Source organism: Molossus molossus, unplaced genomic scaffold (genome assembly GCF_014108415.1).
Source record: "Molossus molossus isolate mMolMol1 unplaced genomic scaffold, mMolMol1.p scaffold_m16_p_8, whole genome shotgun sequence".
In the NCBI taxonomy this organism is placed as follows: Eukaryota; Metazoa; Chordata; class Mammalia; order Chiroptera; family Molossidae; genus Molossus; species Molossus molossus.
This window is the reverse complement of record NW_023425402.1, coordinates 47,777,153-47,797,987: the sequence shown is the minus strand read 5'-3', so window position 1 is coordinate 47,797,987 and position 20,835 is coordinate 47,777,153. Positions and strand designations below refer to the sequence as shown.

The window sequence follows — 20,835 nt, the reverse complement described above, 5'->3', positions numbered from 1 at the left end:
ATCCCAGACCCAAAGTCCCCACACAGCATCCTCAGCTATAACCTTCCATATACAGTTACAAATGAATAATTACTCACCTCGGGCTAGATCCAAGTTTTACCCAACAGAAGGGGCACGGGACCAAGAATGAACCAACTTACATGGCCACATCCGGCGCGCACAATCACACCCAAACACACAGCCACCCCGTTTCCTCCACGAATCTGTCTGGCACTCTGGAGAAAAGGGGGAAAGCGTTTTTGAGATAGCTCCATCTCCCCTCCCCCTTTCTCTTGCTATGAAATATAATAATTCATTTTTATTACAAGAGCAGCACCGTCCTCAACATCACGCACACACAGAGCCACACTCCAATATTCACTCTCTAACTCGTCAGCTCCGAGAGCGCCTGCATTTTCTGTGGGAGCCGCTTGGAGGTTCATTAATATCATTAGCATTTAACCCCCTCCTTCTTCCCATCCCCTCCCCGCACATGGCTGACGTCAGACCCCGCCAGGAGTTGGGGGAAAAGCTAAGTGGGCCAGGGACGCCCTATTCCCCTCCCCGCGGCTGCCTGTCAGAGCGCTTCTGGAGATATTACAAGGGATCCAGCCCGCAGCGACAGGCACAAAGTCACGGGGTAATGAACTTCGGGGACCCTATGCCGCCGCGAGCGCGGCTCTCCCCGGAAACCAGGACGTGGCCGCCTGTTCCTTCGGAAGACTTCCCAGCAATCTAGTTTTCCCACTCAGCGCTCGGGTTTGGGCAACGCCGAGCCCATCTGCCTGAGACTGCAGTAGTGTTTTCCTTAGAAGACCAGCAGTCTGTAAAGATCAGTCCACACTGCATGCCTAATATAGAGGGAGAAATTGAAGACTGAGAGACAGGAATGGGGAAAGAGAGGAATTTTGCCCTTTTTGCTCCGTAGAAAGACCATTTTCTTGTCTCCATCTCTGTCCTTCAATACCCCTCTCTTGTTCTCTCTCTCTCTCTTCTTCCTCGATCTGTCTGTCCATCTCTGCATTTGTCTGTCCATGCGTGTGTCCATATCAAGCAACATTCTCAGCAGCTGCGGTTTTGCAAGAACCGGGAAGAAACTTAAGAATGCTTAAATTTCCACTGTGGAACGAATTCTGAGCCACCAGGGAGCAGCGCAGCGCGCGACAGACACCCACCTGTCTGGCCCGGGAGCCTCGCAGGCTGGAGGGCGGCTGGGGAGCGGCGGAGCCCGGCCGCGAGGCGGACGCTGTCGGCCGGGACTCGAGCAGCGCCCACCAACCGCTCCGCCCCGGGACCGCCAGCATGAGCAAGCCGGCCGGATCAACAAGTGGGTACCTTTCGGGCCGCCGCGGGGCTCAGGCAAGCAGCCTGGGGCGGGCGGGCGGGGAGGCCTAGGAGATCCTGCCCCGAGCACAGCGGCTCCAAACCCGGGAGAGGTACTCCACTGGCGTGTGTGCTTTGGCCGAGCTTCTTGTAGACCGTGAGTCCGAGCGTTTCGTGGTGAGCGAAGAACAATTTGTTACCTCTGAGTCTCTTGATCCCCCCTTCTTTCTGGTGAGGTGAGAAGGTTGCGACCCATGCAGCCAGCCCACCAGTCCCGCGAATTACCTCCACTCCGCCGCCAGGTGCGGGGAGGAGGAAGTGATGGGGGCGGGAACTAGGCCGCAGCTCCAGGCGGCAGCACAATAACACGCCCGCTCAAAACTCTGAGCTCCGGCGCCCAAAAGCAACTCTGCGAAAAGCGGATTTTGAATGGAATGCTTTGCACCCCGTTTCTAGCTATTTCAAATAATCCTGCAAACTGGGAAGCAGAAACAACTTAAAAGTCACATTTTCCTTAATCCTAAATCCGCGTAGGGCATAACTGGGGAATTTAAAGTATGGCGAACCGCTCTAGCATAGAGAGGACCAAATCCCTAATCCCAAGGACTTTTAGAGCCGGAGCTCGGCAGAGGCAGCAGTGTGCGGCCTGTTCCCTTCGCGCGCCTCTCTCCTTCAAACTTAGCTGACGGCTGTCCCTAGGCATGCCAAGCCAAGGCTGATCTCCAGCCGCCCCTTACACTCCCTAGTGCAGGGCTAAGTGGACGTGCGAGGGCCTCTGCGTGCACCGAGCCTGCAGAACCGAGGACTTGCTGGCCTGAGCCCACGTTGGGCGGGCGCGGCCGCAATGCTCGAATCTCCCGGGGCATTTCAGTTCCCGCCTTCCGGTGGCCCGGGCTGCTGTTTCCAGGGTCTAAGGCTGGGGGTGGCCCCTACTGCAGTCCCCATGTCCCGGAGTTCTGCTGCCCTTGCTATTTTCACCTGTAGCGTTTTTGGTGATTTGTGGTTTCCTCAATTTGTGGGTCCCCCTCCCCCTCTCCTTGTCGTGAGTCTGAAAGTTGGCAGAGTCTGAGAGACACTTCTGAGAACTGATAGTGAAGTCCCACTTAAGTAAGATGCAATTCCTGCCCCCCTCCCAATGTGGGTTGTGCTTTCACTTTGTACGATTGCTTTGGTTTGGGTGCTGCTGTTTTAAAAATTAGAGCAAAATGAACGTGAACAAAAAGAGAAAAGGAGAAATATTTGGATCCAGGCAGAGGGAAGATAGAAGGAATCTTAACTGCAGTCTGCATCAGAGCCAACACTTGGGGAGGACTGGCGTTTCTAGCCTGGGGCCTACTCTGGCCTGGCAGTTCGACTGTGGAAAGGGAGGCAAGCTGGTTTGTTGTGGCCCACTTTCCCGCGTGTGAGGGTCCTTTTCAGGAGGCGCAGAATGAAACCTTTCCTGTTGCATTCCGAGCCTCATTGCAAAAACCCAAGCCCTCGGGCCTCGGCAGGCCCCCTGCTCGCTCGCCCTGACAGGCCCCCTCGCCTCCTTCCTTGGAAGTAAGGAGTCTCAGACTCTTGCATCCATTTGGGGTACAGACCCGCCATGGTTGGAGGGGGAATGCGTGAAAGGCGAAGCCTCGGAAGCGAGAGAAGGGGCGGACACGAAGCTTGTTCACTGGGGACCAGCCCGCATGCTGAGGACTAGGACGCAGTGGACCCTCCAGGCTTTTAGGGGGAAAAGGCAAAGTGATATCACGGGGAAACTTTGGAGCTTTCCAACATTCCAAGGGCCTGAGTTTGGCATCCGAAGCCTCGAGCTCCTGCGTAGGTTCAGCCTCCGCTGCTGAGGTTTCTCAGGTCCGAAGGACCGAAGTCCCCGCCTGCGGCGCCGCTGCAGCCGGGCCCTCCCAGAGCGGTGGCGGCAGCCCTCCTGAAACCTGCGGCCCGCGGGCCCCGGGAAGCGAGGAGGTCGGCGCGCAGCGGGCGAGGTCAGGGCCGAGCCAGGCCGCGAGGTCTGCAGCCTCCGCCTCGCTCCGTCTTGCGCCGCTGGAGAGCAGAGCGCTGTCAACCCGGAGCCCCGCCTGGGTGGTAACTAGACCCTGGCCAGTCACCACTGCAGCCTGGACTAACTTCTTTCAACAGCCTCTGATGGTAATTACAGTAATCGAAGCTGCCATATATCTTTAGGCAATTATGATACACAAAAAGCCCTGAGGGGACCCCCTGGTGAGGGAAGTTAAGAACGGTTTTCCAGCCTCAGGAAACACCCGCTCGCCTCACGTCGGAGCTCGCTCGGTTTGTTAAATGAGGAGCTTTGCAACGGGGTCAATCAGCTTGTCTCATGACCCCAAGTCACCCTAACGTGGCTGGGCAGCAGAATCTGAGGCGCAGACCGACTAGGCCCTGGAATTTTTGCGTCCCTTCCTGCTGTGCCCCGCCCCAGGAGAGTAGCCCGTCTCTAGTCTGCCCTAGTCTAGGCAGAGGCAGGGCCGATCTGCAGCCGTGGTGGCCCCGGGGGAGGGGGGGGAGGGCGCTACGGTCGTGGAACCCCGCCCTCAGGAGCCGGGTCTTTTCCCCACCCCTTCTGGGTTCTCTAGACTGTGTGCCCCTGGCCTCCAGTCTGGATGGGAAATGGGGGGGAAAAACCCACCACTGCTCCTCCTGTGCACTCATTTTGACATCATCAAAAGTGCTCCAGGGAAGAAGAGGACAGCTGGGAAGATGGGACCCCAAACGTGGGCCCCAGTTGAGGCAGAAGGCGTGTGTTATGCACAAGAGGATGGTTGCAAATTATGGAAACCAAATTTACGGCCTCCGGACTGAGGGCGGTGCAGCTGAGCTCGAGTCCGGCCTGCTGGGTGGCCCTGAGTTCCCTTGGGCGCCGTGACAGGCTGAGGGGGTGAGGGACCAGACCCGCTGTGGTCATCCCGCTCTCTCTCCAGCTCCTCCCCCCACACAACCTCTCCTCCCACCCTTCAGGAGTGGGGACGCCCAGGCGGTGGTCGCCGTGCCGCGCGCCTCCCCCGCTTGCCTTTGTCACCATCCGAATTCCCATGCTACTCTTTTTGACGGGTCACTGGTGGCTCTATAGGCAGGTGCTTCGGCGGGGTTGTAATTACCCCGGCCGAGCCTGGTGGTTACCGAGCCCCCCCTCCCGCGCCCTCCCTCCCCCTCCACCCCTCCCTCCTTCCACCCTGGCCCCCAGTCGCCACTCCTCCAAGGCTACCGCACCGGGTGCGCTCCCGCCTGGACGCCTACGAATCTACCAGCACGTTCCCACCTCTCACGTCTCAGGGGTCGTCCCCACGCCGCGCCCTCGCCACCTGTACTCCCCTCGTCCAGTTTTTCTCACCCCTGCCTCTCTTCACCCAGCCTGAGAGCTCCGAGGGGGCGACCGTCAAGTTTCACCCAGGCCTGAGGCCGCGGGGCCCGGGCTGGAGGCCTTCGAATAGATAGCAAAGGAAAATTAAATGTTAAGGAGTTAATTATTATGAACTATCATCATTATTAAAGTGTTAATTAAGTTAACACTTTAATACTTCGTATGTAGGAGGAAGGATTTCTCAGTCCCTATAAACCTCTTCAGGCTGGTGGGACTCCTCTGTTAGAGAAAACTGGCTCCCTCCCTTACATTCTTTCTGAGTCCGCGGCCACCCTGGGCTCGACGGGATTTCAGGGAAAGTTCTCACGTCTGGTGACTGTTGAAGCCAGTAGGAGTGTGTGTGTGTGGGGGGGGGGGAGGCATCTAGAGAAACCTGTCAGACCTTTTAAAACATTAGCCTTAGACAGCGACGGAAAACGGAGGATACAGTGAAAGGAGACAAGTCTTGAAGGAAGAAGTTGGGGATGGAAGAAGAGGCGCTGTCCCTCGCGAACCTGCCACACGCTTTGATCACTCCCCCCTTACTTGCCTCGCCCAGTGCTAGTTACTTTGGGGAGGAATATTTTTCCTAAAAGAAATGATTTCTCAAAAGCGTTCCATCAAGCATTAAAAAAAAAAATAGGTAAAGCGAAAGTTGGGCAATTACCACTACCCTTATTATCATTAATAATCCTAGTATTAGCATTACAATAATAATCCTGATAATAACAACCGCCCGGCAGCTCAGAGAAAACTCGATTGCCTTCCAGCTGCCATCCCTGGTTCCAGAGTGTTTGTTTTTCTTCTTTCCCCTTTTACATTTCAAGTTTGTCTCCTCGCGCGCTCACTAGCAACTTTCTCTGTAAAATGCAGGAGCGGGGGAGGGAGGCGGCCAAACTTTCCGCAGAGCAGTAAGGCAGCGGCGGGCCGCGCCGCCGCCTAGGTCTGCGGTAATCTTTTATTCCGAAATGGGTCTGGGCGATTAGAGGAGACCCAAATACATGTAGCGGTGCATGAATAATGCTCATTGTAGGAAACTGACACTTGCTCAAGGAAAAAAAGTTTGGCTATAAAATCACTTCATTATTTGCTTTTACCGCAGCCTCGGTGCTAATCCCTTCAGAGGTCAGATTGCTTAGCATCTCTCTCTCCCTCTCCCCTTTCCTCCCTCTCCTCCGCCCTCCTGTCTTTCTCTCCCCTTCCCCCCTTTCCTGTCTTTTCTGTGATTTCAGGCCGCATTTTAGATATCCCCTGTAAAGTATGTGGCGACCGCAGCTCGGGCAAACACTACGGGGTCTACGCCTGCGACGGCTGCTCTGGGTTTTTCAAACGGAGTATCCGAAGGAATAGGACGTACGTCTGCAAATCTGGAAACCAGGTACTTTAGCCAGGCGCCATTGCCAAACTTCCCTCTGTTGCCTCCCCTCCTTGGTTTGTGCCCAAGGGCTCCTCTGAGATTCCAAGCTGCTCAGGAGAGACCAGATCTTGACCTCTCCAGTCCTCTCTCTTTCCTGACTCACCTCTCAGAGGCCCTTTCCCTTGGACAAAGTGGGGCAGAAGGGGGGTGGGGTAAGGAAAGACAGGTGAGTTTGCAATAGGAAGTCTGAGATCCCAGCGCCCCCCTCCCCACTGGCAAATATTTCAATCCTTAGACAGATTTTGACACTGAGTAAGGCCCACACCCAGTGATTATAAAGCCAGCCCAGGGGACTTAAGGGACTTAAGAATCTAAACCTCGAGTGTGGGCCAGAGAAAGGGCTATTATGTTGTGCTGTCTGTCCACCACATCTGCATTCCCAGTAGCTCAGTGCCTTGAAGTAAAAGGCACAGCGCATCCCAGTCAAGGCTGAGACTCTGAGTGAGTGTTAGCCATGGGACAAGAGAGCATGTGCTTTGTGAGAGGCTGTGCCCTTTCAACATTGGATACTCAGGGCTGCTCTGACTCTAGCTGGGCCTTGTCAGAAAAGGACAGTGTGAGCAGGAAGAGAAGGCTTCCCAAGGAAGAAGTAACTGGGAACTTCTCCCAGACCCCCATATCTCCTCTTTCTCTGCTTAGATTATTTCAACCTTCCTAATACTGTGACCCTTAAATACAGTTCCTCATGTTGTGGTGACCCCCAACCATAAAATTATTTTCATTGCTACTTCATAACTGTCATTTTGCTACTGTTACGTCTTAGGTGACCCCTGTGAAAGGGTCCTTCGACCCCCAAAGGGGTCATGACCCACAGGTTGAGAACCGATGGCTTAGAAGATGTGCCTGGTTGGTTGTGTTTTGGCCCTGGGCAGGCTCAACTTTCTCAGAGAAACAGGGGAGTCAGGGCATGGGCTGAGTGTGAGCCAAAGATGCCAGAAAAAGTGAACAGAACACTCCTGACTCATTTTCCAGCCAGTAATAGGCTTATTTCAATCTAGGGGATCAGCCTTTTGGTCCCACACTTTGCCATCTCCTTAGCCAAGCACACAGACCCTTCAGCACAGAGCAACCACCTTGACTCCAGATAAGATCCTGGAGAGTGTATTAGTCAAAAGTCATCCTTTGGTGACCAATGGCAAAACATTTTCACTAATTAACATATATGTATAAATATGATACCATATAATTATTATCCACATATACGTTTGATGCTAGTGAATTCTTTTTCTGAAGCCATGTCTGCTTATATCAGTTTCTGACAGATTTGGATTATCAACAAAAACAAGAAGACATCTGCATTTGGATAAATTATTTGGAACTGTCCAGCCCTGTTACTTGCTTAATTGGGTTCACAGCTCTATATCAGTTTCTAGCTTTACCATATGGACACATCACACTATATACACACAAGACTGTATCCCAATAGCACCACAGGAATATGGGATTACTGTGGGTTGTCAAATTTAAACAGGCTTCTACTTAAATCATCTTTTACTTTTATGCAATGCACAGAATCGAGGAATTAAAATCTCAAATGTGCCCTGGCCGGTTTGGCTCAGCAGTTAGAGCATTAACCCCTGGACCAAAGAGTTGCAGGTTTGATTCCCATCAAGGGCACATACCTTGGTTGAGATCATGAGGGAGGCAACCAATCAGTGTGTCTCTCACATCCACATTTCTCTCTTTCTCTCCCTCCTTCCCACTCTGTTAGAAAATCAGTGGAAAAATATCCTAGGGTGAGGATTTAAAAAACAAACAAACTCAGATGTTATGCTTGATATTTTCAAAGGGGATGGCTATCTCATACTGATGTCAGTCCAAGTATCAGACTCATCAGGCTTGGTGGTTCTCTTCTTGCAGAGAGAATAAATGGACTAAGCTAAGGAACTCATCCTTCTCTCTGGCACCAGATATTTATATACATATGATCTGATTTGAAGACACTCTTAAAAACTAATGAAGTCTTCCATTTTTGAATTAACATGTTTATCAGAATATTAGGAGAATAACATTTGATGATAGACACACGATTGCATTTAATAATAAGTTCTTTAAGCCTCTTTACATTGATCTATTACACTGGCCAGCAAAGATTCCCTGAAGAATTCACTTAGGAACAAACAAATATCTCCGTTCTCTCTTTTATTCTAAGTTTAGGTAAATAATATTCCAACTTATTAACAGCAATGAGGATATTTAGAAATTGTTACAAACTCCTGCCCTATCTTTATTTAAATAAATCAACATTTCAAATCAGAGGAGTGTGATTTCATGAAACTGTGTTTGCTAATGTGTAATTATCCCTAAGGGATATTTTAGAAAATGTACTTACTCCAACTTCAGCATATATGATATTTTGGTGTTATGAAGCAAAATAAAAATACATTTACTTTATTCTCTTTCTTCTCATCACAAATCTAACAGTAGCAGCTCATATAAACACAAGAGAGCACCAAACTAATGTATCTTTTGTGTATAAAATATGTATGTGGATATAACTCATTAGGTATCTATGTATGTGTTTCCTCAGTAATAATACCTAACACTGAATGAATTTCATAAGAAAATTTCTCTGTACATTTCCTCTTTTAGTGGCCAATATTTTCCCATAAAATTGCATTAAGTAAAATATTTTCTCATGTGTTTCAGATAAATATTTCTAAGTCAGCAATTGCCTCCTTTTTTAAATTATCATATTAATATTCTCTGCCCATGTTAGCATTTTGTTAGTTCATCACATTATTTTCCTGGCCATATTTACGTGGTGGGCATTTCTAGATTCTGTCTAGGCCTTGGTCTCTTCCCTTCCCACCCTTTCCTCTGTAGCCCCTGCTCTCCCAACCACTCTGGCTTCTGCCTCAACTTCAGAGAATGATTGTGTGTCCATGGATCTGAGTTGAGGCAAGGCAGGTTATAAGGATGGCTTTCAGTACAAAGGCAAGAGAAAACAGGAGAGTAAAGAATAAATAGGAGATATTTGTCTCACAGATAAATGGGCTAACCCAGAAAGTGAAAGAGAGAGGAAGACTAAGACCTGAAGTGGAAATATAGCTAGCGGGAGGGGGCCATGCGGGGTGGGGTGGGGGTGGGGGTTGGTTCTTCCAGGCTAACCTGCTCCCAGCGGAGTGCCGAGGCCTCCTCTTAGGAGGCCAGGTCGCTGTCTTCGGTCCTGAAAAAGTCACCTTCTCCACTGGCGGAAGTTCCCCTCGGGAGCTGCTTCTCCCAGCACAGCAAAAGTCTGGCAAACCAGGTGCTGTGGCCCTTCACCTGCTTGGTTTTCCAACTTGTCCGCTTTCATAGGGTCGTAGGTTGGTTCTCTTAGGTAGCCCCGGGAATCCCAGCCCTTTCTCTACTTGGCCCTGTTGGTGCCCAAGGACCTCGCTTCGCGGACCTAGGTATGGGTGGCAAGGTCTGTTGTCGCTTCCACGCGGGTTTCCCCGACCCAGCCCCGGCTTTGCGTCACCGGTCTAAAGGCCCAGGGGTTGCTGACAGCCTGCGCTCTGTTCCAGGGAGGCTGCCCAGTGGACAAGACGCACAGAAACCAGTGCAGGGCCTGTCGGCTCAAGAAGTGTTTGGAAGTCAACATGAACAAAGATGGTAATCAGTACATCCTTTTACTCTTCTAGCGTTGGTTAATAAGTAAATTACAAGTACAGAGAACACTTGGCACTCCGGAGCACTTCTTTCTGGATGCTCGGAGTGGCCTCGGGCTTTCGGTCGTAGCCTTCCCCATCTCTCAGCATGAGCTGCCTCCCTACCCCCTTGAAATCCCGGCATGGCCCATGCCCACATTGGAAACCTGTGCCCCACAACCACCCCAAGAAGGCAGCGCTTCCGGGGACCCTACTCTGTTGGGGACACACGCTGTATTTCCTGCCTCACGTCTTTTCTTTTCTTTCTTTCTTTTCTTTTCTTTTTTTTTTTTTTTTTTTGTGGTACTGCCCCTAGCAGGAACCGTACCCGGGACTCTCTGGTCCGCAGGCCGATGCTCAACCGCTGAGCCAAACTGGCCACGTCTTAATTCCTTACTTCACCTCTCCTTACAGATCTTTCGTGGCCACCCCCAATCCTGTTAGCCTCCTGCAGGATCTAGCAGTCTGGATAGTTTTCGGGGGACAAGGAGATCCTGAGGACTAGGAGAGGATGTATGAAAAGAGGAAGGGTAGAGACAGGATCACAAATTCAAAAGATTCCAAAATCTAGACCGCCATTGTGGTGATCTAGACTTTTCCAGGGCTTTCTCTCGGTTTTACAGAAAGGGGCTGGAGCGGTTGGGGGACGACTGTGAGTTTGTCTCGGACACCCAACTCCCAGAAGGCTCTTAGACATGCGCAGCAAGAACTAGGACTTCTGGATGCCAGGTGGTGACCTGGTGAGGGCGCCCCAGGCCGGGGCGGTGAGGGCCGGGAGGAAGGAATGGGGACTCAGCGCAGGGTGCGGAGTGGGATTGGTAGTGGCGGCCCAGGTGGCAGCTCTCGGAGGCACAGTGCCCATTGGAGAGAGCTCTTCCCTCCGCGGCGCGGGAAGCAGGAGGGAGCGTCCAACCTGTTGAACTTGTGTATTGACAAGTTGTCAAGCTAGGCAAGCGGAAGATTGCCCTGAATTAATTTGTTTGTTTAAACTGTTGGTGGTAATTGTCACATCTCCCCTGCCTTCCTCTAGCACACTCTGAGATGGGCTCTCCCTTGTCCCATCCCCCAGCGTCTCTGGGCTCAGGTCCTTTTCTCCTGCGGCCCTCGTTGGCCAAAGGACGTTTACACGTGGGCGTGGGGTGGAGGTGGCGGCAGCCTTGTCTGGGCCGAGCGGGAAAAGTCTGCGCAGAGACGTAGTGCCTCCCTCTGCCCTTGGTTGTGGATCAGGATAACTAATTTTTCCCTCCCAGAGGGTTCTCTGTGTGCCTGAGACCTTCTCTGTGTGGGGAGGAGCCCCGAACGGACAGAAAACACACCTAGTCTTGCAAGAGGCGTGTCATTATCCTGATACTTTTTGCCGGGCTCCTCTCCTCGGCCTCCCTAAAGCATACAACGTGGCTGTCAACCTATCTCAGAGCGCCCTGGCTCCCACATTCCCTCTCCTCCCTCCCCTCTCGGGTGACCTTGCCTACCCTGCCGCGGCCTTCGGCCCTGCAGACTCTGATCCCGGGCGTGCGTCCGTCTGTCTCTGCAGCCGTGCAGCACGAACGGGGGCCTCGAACGTCCACCATCCGCAAGCAGGTGGCCCTCTACTTCCGTGGACACAAGGAGGAGAACGGGGCGGCCGCGCACTTCCCCTCGGCAGCGCTGCCCGCTCCGGCCTTCTTCACCGCTGTCACGCAACTGGAGCCGCATGGCCTAGAGCTGGCCGCGGTGTCGGCCACTCCCGAGCGGCAGACCCTCGTGAGCCTGGCTCAGCCCACGCCCAAGGTCAGTGGCCTTGCTGGGAGTCCCATGCCGAATGGAGGGAGGAGAGAGGGGCACCGCTCTTCTGAACTGGGATGGGGTCAGGCAGAAAAGATGGAGAGACCTCGCAGGGTACTGGTAGAACTCTGCACGGAGCTCTGGGCCCTTGGGCTCCTCCGTTGATCCAAGGCTGCTCAAACTTCAGGGGCAGTAAAGTCACTCTCTGAGCCGCTCGCTACAAATGTGGACTCCTGGGCCCACTCCCCAGATAGCCCCTTTCTTCAAGTTTGATGTGGGGGGGGGGGGGGGCAGCTGCACCTTTGGAAAACGCCCTGGGGTGGAGCCCTCTCTGAACTGAGAGGGCAGCCTAGGAACGCCCCTGAAGGCCAGAAGAGCAGATGTGTGCTTTGAAAAGGAAGGAGTTGCTTTCAGCTGGCAGAAGAATCCTGGAGTTGCAAATCTCAGGGGTCTGTTCTCTTGGGTAAAGCTATGGATCCCCAACCTAAGAGAGGAATGTGGAACTCACCCTGTTGGGACAGCTTGAGGAACCTGGCTGCATTCCCACTCTCCCCTCACTTTCTTCTGAACCGCATGGATTTACACCAGGATTGAACCTCTACTGGCCGGGCCACAGCCAGGACCACCCCAGAAGGTTTCCACCTAGGGACTACCCTTCAGTCTTCCAGCTGGTACCTAGCACAGCTCCCACTCCTGGCCAAAAAGGGCTCTGGATCTCCCCCAGAGGTGGGCCAGCTGCACCCCACACTGCAGGGAGCCCAAACACCTGGGCACACACACACACATGCACAATATTTAATATTGCTTCCTTACCCTTGATGTGTGTAATAAGCTTGGGAAAGTAGTGTTATGAATATGTTGTCAGTTATGAATGGGAATGCTCTGTGAATGATTAAGATGTCTAATTGAAATATTTCCATAATATACTAATCCTTTCTAAAAATACTCGTATGCATATTTGTGTTTGGGATGCCTATTAATTTATACTTTTTTCACATCTATTTCTATTTACACAAATGCAAACAACTCTTGTCTAAATTGGGAGACAGGCCTGGCACTTGGCTCAGCCCAAGGAAAATTTGCTATAGGGGATAGAAAAGCCAGATGCCCCTCTGGAAGGAACAGGCCCACAAAGTGTGGAACTGGGTCTCTCCCAACAATTTTCCAAACTCCATCGTTATGATCTTTGGTTTTTATGCCCTTATGGCAACTGCCCATTTAAGCAGAACATCCAAATTCCTACCTTCTTCCCTGTTCAAATTAGAAAAGGAAAAAATCGGCTCTCCTTGCAAAGCTGTGGTTTCCTCACACCCTGGTGTCTGTTTCTTCCCCACCCAGTACCCCCATGAAGTCAATGGGACCCCAATGTATCTTTATGAAGTGGCCACAGAGTCAGTGTGTGAATCAGCTGCCAGGCTTCTGTTTATGAGCATCAAGTGGGCTAAGAGTGTACCAGCTTTCTCCACCCTGTCTTTGCAAGACCAGGTATGACCAAGAGGGCCCTGAGATCTTGGGGGAAGGAAGTTGGGAAGAAGCAACAAAGTCAGCCTTATGAAACTATAGGTTACCTGGATAAATCACCAAGGTCAGGCATCAGTTCTTAAGAGCAATGAGGAAATTAATTTTGCTAGCTTCTTTCTACAAGTTCAAAATAACTAGCTATGGAATTCTTACTAAGAAATGTAATTATCTTATTTCAGGTCGAAAAACAAACAAAGACATTATTATTTTTTTAAGTTTAATTGAAACACCAAGTTTAGTCACAAATTCTTAATGATTTTTATATTTGTTAATAAAACAATGTTTCCTTAGGACATTGGAACTGAGAGAACTAGAAGAGTATTCTCCTGTAAGATTTTTGGAATTAGTCTTTATTCACAGCTTTATATTTTCTACTGTGATACACTAATTTATCAGCATGTAGGATAAAGGGTGTGTTGTACACCTCCTGCCAGCTAAATTCTCCCTTGATTCATTAAGAGCTTTTAAAGATCTTGTAAGCCAATAGGCAGTGTGCATAATTCTGTGGTTGTAAATGACATTCTGAGGCAGTAAACGTTTGTGCTGCTCACAACTGCATCATACCCAAACCCAGAAATTTTGTCATTAGGAGCATCAGAAATGACCTCTGCCAGAATTTTTCTAAACTTAAGGGAAAGGACGAAAATGAAGTGTTCTTAACCATTGGCTGTTACCAATGCATTCATGGGAATTAATGACAAATCTCCCCAAAGGCTAATAAGTAATTCTAAAAGCAAAGGATTTATTTCTTTAATTCATTTTATACCTAATTAAAGAATAATAGTGCCACTTAATATGAAGTATATTTCCAACAGAGAGACCTGGCAATGTGCTAAAAACATCTAATCTTCTAGCATGGAATGTTCTTTTTTCATGACCTGGACTTTCAGATATGGCCAGAATTAGATACTGTTTTCCTTGCATTTTTAAGTTATTATTTTTTGTACTTAATGCAATAAACTAAAAATAAACCATTTGGGAAATTAAACCTTTGATTTTGGTTATAAGCCTTCACAATTTAGGTCTTAGCTTCCTAAAGGAAATCCTTTCACACAAGTCATCCATAATTGGCTAAATTTTTATAGATTTTTTTCAAGAAAGATTTTTCAGGATGGTTAGGTTCTATTTTTGACCAGGTTTACTGATTAGCTGTAATCATTTGGGGTGTGTGTGTGTGTGTGTGTGTGTGAATTGTCCATTTTTCTCAAAACAATTATTTGTGGACTTTTTAATTCAAACAAAATTTATTTACTGTCTGCCACTCAGCCCTTCAATGAAAACCCTTCAACAACTAGCAAACTGCAGTGAAGTGGAATTCAGTATATTTATTTGGAAAAGGAGCCAGATTTTCATTTTAAATATTCAATAGCATATTTATTAGAATGAAAATGACAAGCACCTTGATGCTGTCCATTTATGAGTCTCAGAAAAATCAGGCAGTGAGCCGAGGTAAACTCAGCAAAGCCCAATTAACATAATTACACCCTGGTGTCCCTGCATGCCTCTTGGGAATTAGTGAGATATTCTCTCTCTCTCTCTCTCTCTCTCTCTCTCTCTCTCTCTCTCTCCCTCCCTCCCTCCCCCAGCCCAGCCCCCTATACACGCCAGGGAGATGGGGGCCCAGATCTGCAGTCTTGGTCTGGAACCCTCAACCCTGATAATATCAGCATTTTGTATGAGGGGGATCCACCTGCTGAGCTGGTGGCATTTCATGAAGTCTTGGGGAGACATTTCTAGGTGGTCAGAAATAGATGGATGGGAGCACCAGAAGGGTAAACCCTTTCCCAAGGGAAGCAAACTTTGGAGGATTAGAATGGCTGACTCTCAAATGCATGTGCTTATCTATAGGCACCTTTTGAAAAAGGAAAACAAGGGAAAGCTAGAACATTCAGAGGAAAAATGACCAAGACAGGCATTTAAAACACTTTTTAAAATAATGGAAATTTACATATTGGAATTGTTTATAAATTTATAAATTACACACTATATTATATTATACATCTATTGTATGACAGCTGATGCTTTTGGAAGATGCTTGGAGAGAACTGTTTGTTCTAGGAATAGCACAATGGGCCATTCCGGTTGATGCTAACACTCTACTGGCTGTATCTGGTAAGAATTGCACAATTTAATGACTTTGTTGTAGAAATTACCATAAAAATACATTACTGAAAAAAGAACAACTTGTAAAGAATAACAAATTCCTGCTGAACAATAGAGTATACCTGTCATTTATAAATCTATATTTAAATGCAAATAATGTTGTTTTGTTGTATTCATGACTGCTTGCATTGTTATTTAAATGCAAATTACTGTGTTTGTTATCATCCAAGAGAAGATTTTATATTAACTTTCATACAATTTAGCCAGTTTACATGGAATCAGATATATTCGAGTGACAATTGAATAGATATTGATATGCATAGTTTTGTCAAAAATCAATATTAAATTATGAAAATGCCTGCATATTACAGCATTTACTTTATATTTTTATTCTAGGCATGAATGGTGACAACACAGATTCCCAGAAGCTGAACAAGATCATATCTGAAATACAGGCTTTACAAGAGGTGGTGGCTCGGTTTAGACAACTCCGGTTAGATGCTACTGAATTTGCCTGTCTAAAATGCATCGTCACTTTCAAAGCTGGTAAGCAGACACACATCCCTGTCTCTTCTCCTTCCCCACTTTTGCTGCCTCACTAATTCAGCCACCTCCAAGTCCAGACTTAAACCTTTGCAAAAACAAGGGGTAGTTTTCAAGGGAGCCGAGACTCTTGGCTTGGCCCCATTCGATAGCCACGGGAACCTGTGTGTCTCCTGTTGGCTATCCACTTCAGGGAGTGCTTCCCCACCTGCATTTCCTGTGCTGCTTTTCACAATGTCCTGCTCTTCATTTCTAGTTCCTACACACAGTGGTTCTGAACTGAGAAGTTTCCGGAATGCTGCTGCCATTGCAGCTCTTCAAGACGAGGCTCAGCTAACGCTCAACAGCTACATCCATACCAGGTGACTCGTGCTTGCCGTGAACGTGTCCTCAGAAGTGCGTGCATTGTGAATGTGTGAGCAGGGGTAATAGTCCAAGCATCGTGACTAATTCTTCTGTTGCCAGCCAGTGAAGTGACTTAGAATTTGTGGCCTCACCTACCTCACCAGGTGGGTGAGAGGAGCACATCAAATGAGATTGTCAATTAGATTGCCGGAGGCCTTACAGCCAACCTGGTGGAGGAAGCTGATCCATCAAAATAGTTGAACACAGCCCAGTTTACATGGAATCAGATATATTCGAGTGACAATCGAATAGATATTGATATGCATAGTTTGGCTCAGTAGTTAGAGTGTCAGCCTGCGGTCCAGAGAGACCCGGGTTCGGTTCCCGCTAAGGGTGTGTACCTCGGTTGCAGTTTGTCCCCGGCCCTGGTTGGTCGTGTGGGTGGCAGCCACTCGATGTGTCCCTTTCACATCGATGTTTCTCTCTCTCCCCCTCTCTCCCTCCCACTCTATCTGAACAAAAAATGGAAAAATGTCCTTGGATGAGGATAAAAAAAAAAGTTGAACACATTTGTGTGAATGGACCCAGATGTGGGAAAGGTAAAAAATGAAGTCTGTAGTTGATATAATAGAGCATAGTCAATTCATCCTTTAGAAAAGGCAAGTGCCCTTTTTGGATGCCAACCTTAAATAGAAGGACCCGAGAACTTTCTAGAGAGGCCATCTTCATCCCCATCATAATTGCTGATTGGTATCTGTTAAGTTACTTGGGGTCATAGCACCCACCAGGTTATGTCTGCCTAGCAGGTCCCATTGGCAGAGGCCGTTCTTGTCTGTTTGTAGAAACTCTCAGCCACGGGGCTTCAGCAACACTCCTGGCCCACACCAGTGGGCAAGTCCACAGGAGGTACAGACGTCCTGTTTCCATTTTCAGAGGGAAAAAGCAAGGCTTTAAAGAGCTGTGGAAACTTGCTAGCTCTGTGGTGAATCTGAGGTTAGAATAGAGTTGCTATTCTTATTTATTCTCCAGGTTGGTCTTAAAGAGAAGCCCATGGAAGCCTGTCTCTATCATCTCAGTATCACCACAGACACTGTGCTGGAATAACTAAATCTGATGAATAGAGACCGTTAATGCCTCTCTTCTGTGAGAGGTCAGAGAACCCCCAAGTCAACGGTATCCATTTGGAGTAATACCACTTCTGCTAGAACCTCCTCATTTGTATTACAAATCCTCTTTTGAATACTGTTGAATAACACTGTTCCCTCTTCATGGAATATCACTGAAACTGTCACGTGATGGTGCAATGTGTGTGTGCTTTTCTAAAGTACATTTAAAATCCACGTTAAAATTCAGTATGTATATGATAGGCACTGAATATTTGTTCGAAATCACAAAATAGAGCAGTACATACTTTCTCCCTTAAAATTAATTTGTATATTAGAACTAACCTTTGACAGAGTCATTAAAGTTTAAAGGACAAGAAGAATAGGATATCCTGTTACTGATTTAGTCCAGCCTCCGCTGAGTCTTGGCTCTGGGCAGGGCTGCTGGTGAGCCTCATGGGACCAGAGAACAAGACACTGCCCCTTGTCAGTACATGAAATACGTAGAAGTCTTACTCCAGTTCCGACCAGAGAAGAGAAAAATGCAAAGTGGGGAGTGGGGGAGAAGAATTCTAGTTTGGGGAGGTGGGGTGAGGGGGGATCTGGAAAAACTGACTGATGGAGGAGACAACACAGGAACTGGTGTCCTTGAATGGTGGGGGGCAGGGGGGGGTGATCTTTAGAGCCGGTAGAGGGGCTGGGAGAGGGACTGTGGGAGGTGCCAGAGAGGTGACCCACTGGGAGAATCAGAGAGAGCCTGAGAGAAATAAACCGGAAATCAACAACAGTCTATTTTAAAGAAACAGCAAGTATATTACTTCTCCCTCACCCTCAAAATAAGGAAATTATTCATGGAAGAAACTCATCTGCTTTGACATGGAATTCTTGTTTCATGATATCTGCTACAGATAAAATTTAATATTAACATCTAGACTCACGCATGTGACAAAACTGACTATGCCTTGCTGCTTAGCTCCTTCCCATCAGGGAGCATTCTCCTCTAGCACTTCCCTGTCTAGGAAAATAAAATCTGAAATCGAAATGAAAAGTTAACATAGCAAACAAGTAATTATCCATTAATTGTTAACATTGCCAACTGAGTTCATTGTTACAGCTCTGTGAGCTATTTCTCTAATTATCTATGCTATAAGGAGGAGGCTAGGAACCGGCATTTCTCACAAACCATATGTTATCACTGAACATCAAATGTGAGGATCTGTGACAGATTCCAAACACACCTGAGAGAAAACTGCCAGCTATTTTTGCTAATGGATGAAACCAGGGGCATAGCTGTTCTAAAAAAATAATTTTGAGCCGTCAGAGGCACACACCCTCTCTGTGTCTCTCTCTCACACATGCACATACTGTACACACATTGTTATTATTTCTCAGTAGTACAGTACTTCACATATAATAGACAATTCTTGTTGACTGACCAACCAGCCCCTTCTAACTAGAGAATAAAAGAAGTGGGTGAGAAGGTGAGTGGATTATTTATTTACAAAAAAATCAAGAGTTCATTGTCTATGGATTCTCCAAAATCCACCCTTTTTAAAAGTAATCCTTTCCCACAGTGGTTTCTCACCGTGGGAACTTCCAGCACAGTAAGTCGATGCTGCAGACATGGTGGAGGCTGGTCCAGGCGGCCGCTGTGCGCTGCCCACTGCGGGGTTCTGTTTCCTTTGCCCGATCCTGGGACAGGAACCAGGGCCAATGAAGGAAGGAAGTGGCCAAGGTGAAAGGGAGATGTGGGACTTGGGATATCTTTCCAGGAAACGTAGGAAATACTTTTAGCAAAGAGAGTAAGTAAGTGATGGGATTTTGGCTTAAAAAAAAAAATGTAGATAAGTTTCCCCATTTCCATACTACATTATTAAATGTGGTGTGGTGACCCCCACCCATGGGTGCTCATGAGGCTGGGCAGTGAAATGGGTTCGCAGAGGCCCAGAATGAACCAGCAGCCTCCTGTCAGTAGAACAGAGGGAGCCTCGTGTGCTCAGAGCCGGGAGAGGACGGGACATGCTGTCCTGCATGCTGTTTTCAGGGTGGTTATTGGGCAGTTAAACTCGGTGATCAGCTACCCGACTCCTGGGGAGGAATTTTGATATCCGTCGGTTTCTAACACCTGGTGGCTGTTGGTTGAGCCTGGCTCAGTCACAGTTATGTGACCCCAGACCTCAGTTTTCTGAGGAGGTTCATTTCAGTGGAGGGAGCCTCCCTGTGGAGTGTATGGATACCTGGTGCCAAACTACTGATTGAAGAGGTATCAGGGCTGCAGGGAGGAGGTGGGTTATAGGCCTCTGAAGGCAGTAGAAAATTGAACTTGCACATCTAAGCACAGATATGTGTTGGACATTAAGAGAGGAAATTGTTGGCAATTTCTCACATCTTTAATTATATGTCAATTTCATTGACATGAAAGTTGGGTGGCACTGCCACCCAACAGAACTTAGTCTTTAATTTGCAGTGTAATAAGGACAGAATTATTCCTGAAAGCGACTAAGTATAATGCCTGAATAATAATTTGGAGAATTTCCTAGAAAAGGAATCCATTTTATTTGAGGGAAATTGCTTTGCAAAGGAAGGCGCCCTGAAAATCAGAAAGCATGGATACTACCACCAGCTACGACCCTGGCACCCTTATGTCTATTATTTAGCCTAAACTTAGTACCATGTTTCTTACTTTTTTCCCTCCAAACAAAATGCAAGCCCTTTGCTAATGTTGATACAGTCACCATGTGATTTTGACATCATTTGTGTTCTCCAGGCCTGGATTATTCTTGCAGAACGAGGACAGTAGCTCCTCTGGGACTTTGCTGCAGGAGTAGGGTGGTATTAGAGAGGCCCAATCAGAAAATTATGCTGGAGATGGTGTGTGTTCAAGAATGAATAGCAATTCCCAGTGGTAACAGATCTGACCTTGTTTTCATGGCTTCTCCTATTCCAGATATCCCACTCAACCCTGTCGCTTTGGAAAACTTCTGTTGCTTTTGCCAGCTTTACGTTCTATTAGCCCATCAACCATAGAAGAGGTGTTTTTCAAAAAAACCATTGGCAACGTGCCAATTACAAGACTGCTTTCAGATATGTACAAATCCAGTGATATCTAAGTTCTTCAAGTCCCCACCTCTCAGTACGGGGCAGTATCTGATGAACTTCTACCCGTGGAGAACAAGCCTCAACTAACAAACCCTTTGGGAAGCATACCTCTGGGGGTGTGGAGCCTTCAGGAGAAAATGTCCATTGACACACAACAGTTCCAGTAGCTTTGACCTCACCCAGGGTAGGGCCGCCTGGAAGGAAAGGAGCTGTGACAGGCTGGCCTGAGCAGAGGACTGGCTGCTGCCGTGCTCTGGCGGGGCCAGGGGGAGGGTTGCCACGGGCCGTGCCTCTCTGCCTCTCAGCTGGAAGATCCGTCTGAACTATCACACGCTGAAACACACGTAGAACTTTCTTTGCCTTCTTAGCATATAAAGTTGGGTAACCAAATATAGCTCTGTGTATAACACCATGCAGCAGCCTTGAGAACTGTCTTATGATGGAGACTTTATTTTAAAAATAATAGCGAGGTTTAAAATCAAAAGTTTTATGAAAAGTTTCCCTTCTATTGTAATACATCATTAAGTGGCCTTCAGAACTGAGTTAATAAGTGAAAGGTAGCGTATGCTGTGAGATTTGCTTTTTCTTTTTTCCTTTCTCTTTCTTTTGTTCTTCTTTTCTTTTTCCTTTTTCCTTATATATATATATATATATATATAT

At 48.0% G+C, this 20,835-nt stretch overlaps 1 protein-coding gene across 1 annotated transcript; it reads left to right on the top strand.

Annotated features, from left to right (window-relative positions):
* The first annotated feature begins 579 nt into the window (after nucleotides 1-579).
* NR2E1 (nuclear receptor subfamily 2 group E member 1) lies at nucleotides 580-20,698 on the top strand. The gene is made up of 9 exons (XM_036248666.1): nucleotides 580-1,306; nucleotides 5,881-6,026; nucleotides 9,575-9,662; nucleotides 11,232-11,467; nucleotides 12,800-12,946; nucleotides 14,998-15,094; nucleotides 15,482-15,631; nucleotides 15,885-15,990; nucleotides 20,024-20,698. Exons 1-9 carry the CDS (start codon nucleotides 1,282-1,284, stop codon nucleotides 20,184-20,186), a joined length of 1,158 nt encoding a protein of 385 aa, XP_036104559.1. The 5' UTR covers nucleotides 580-1,281; the 3' UTR covers nucleotides 20,187-20,698.
* Nucleotides 20,699-20,835: the final 137 nt, after the last annotated feature.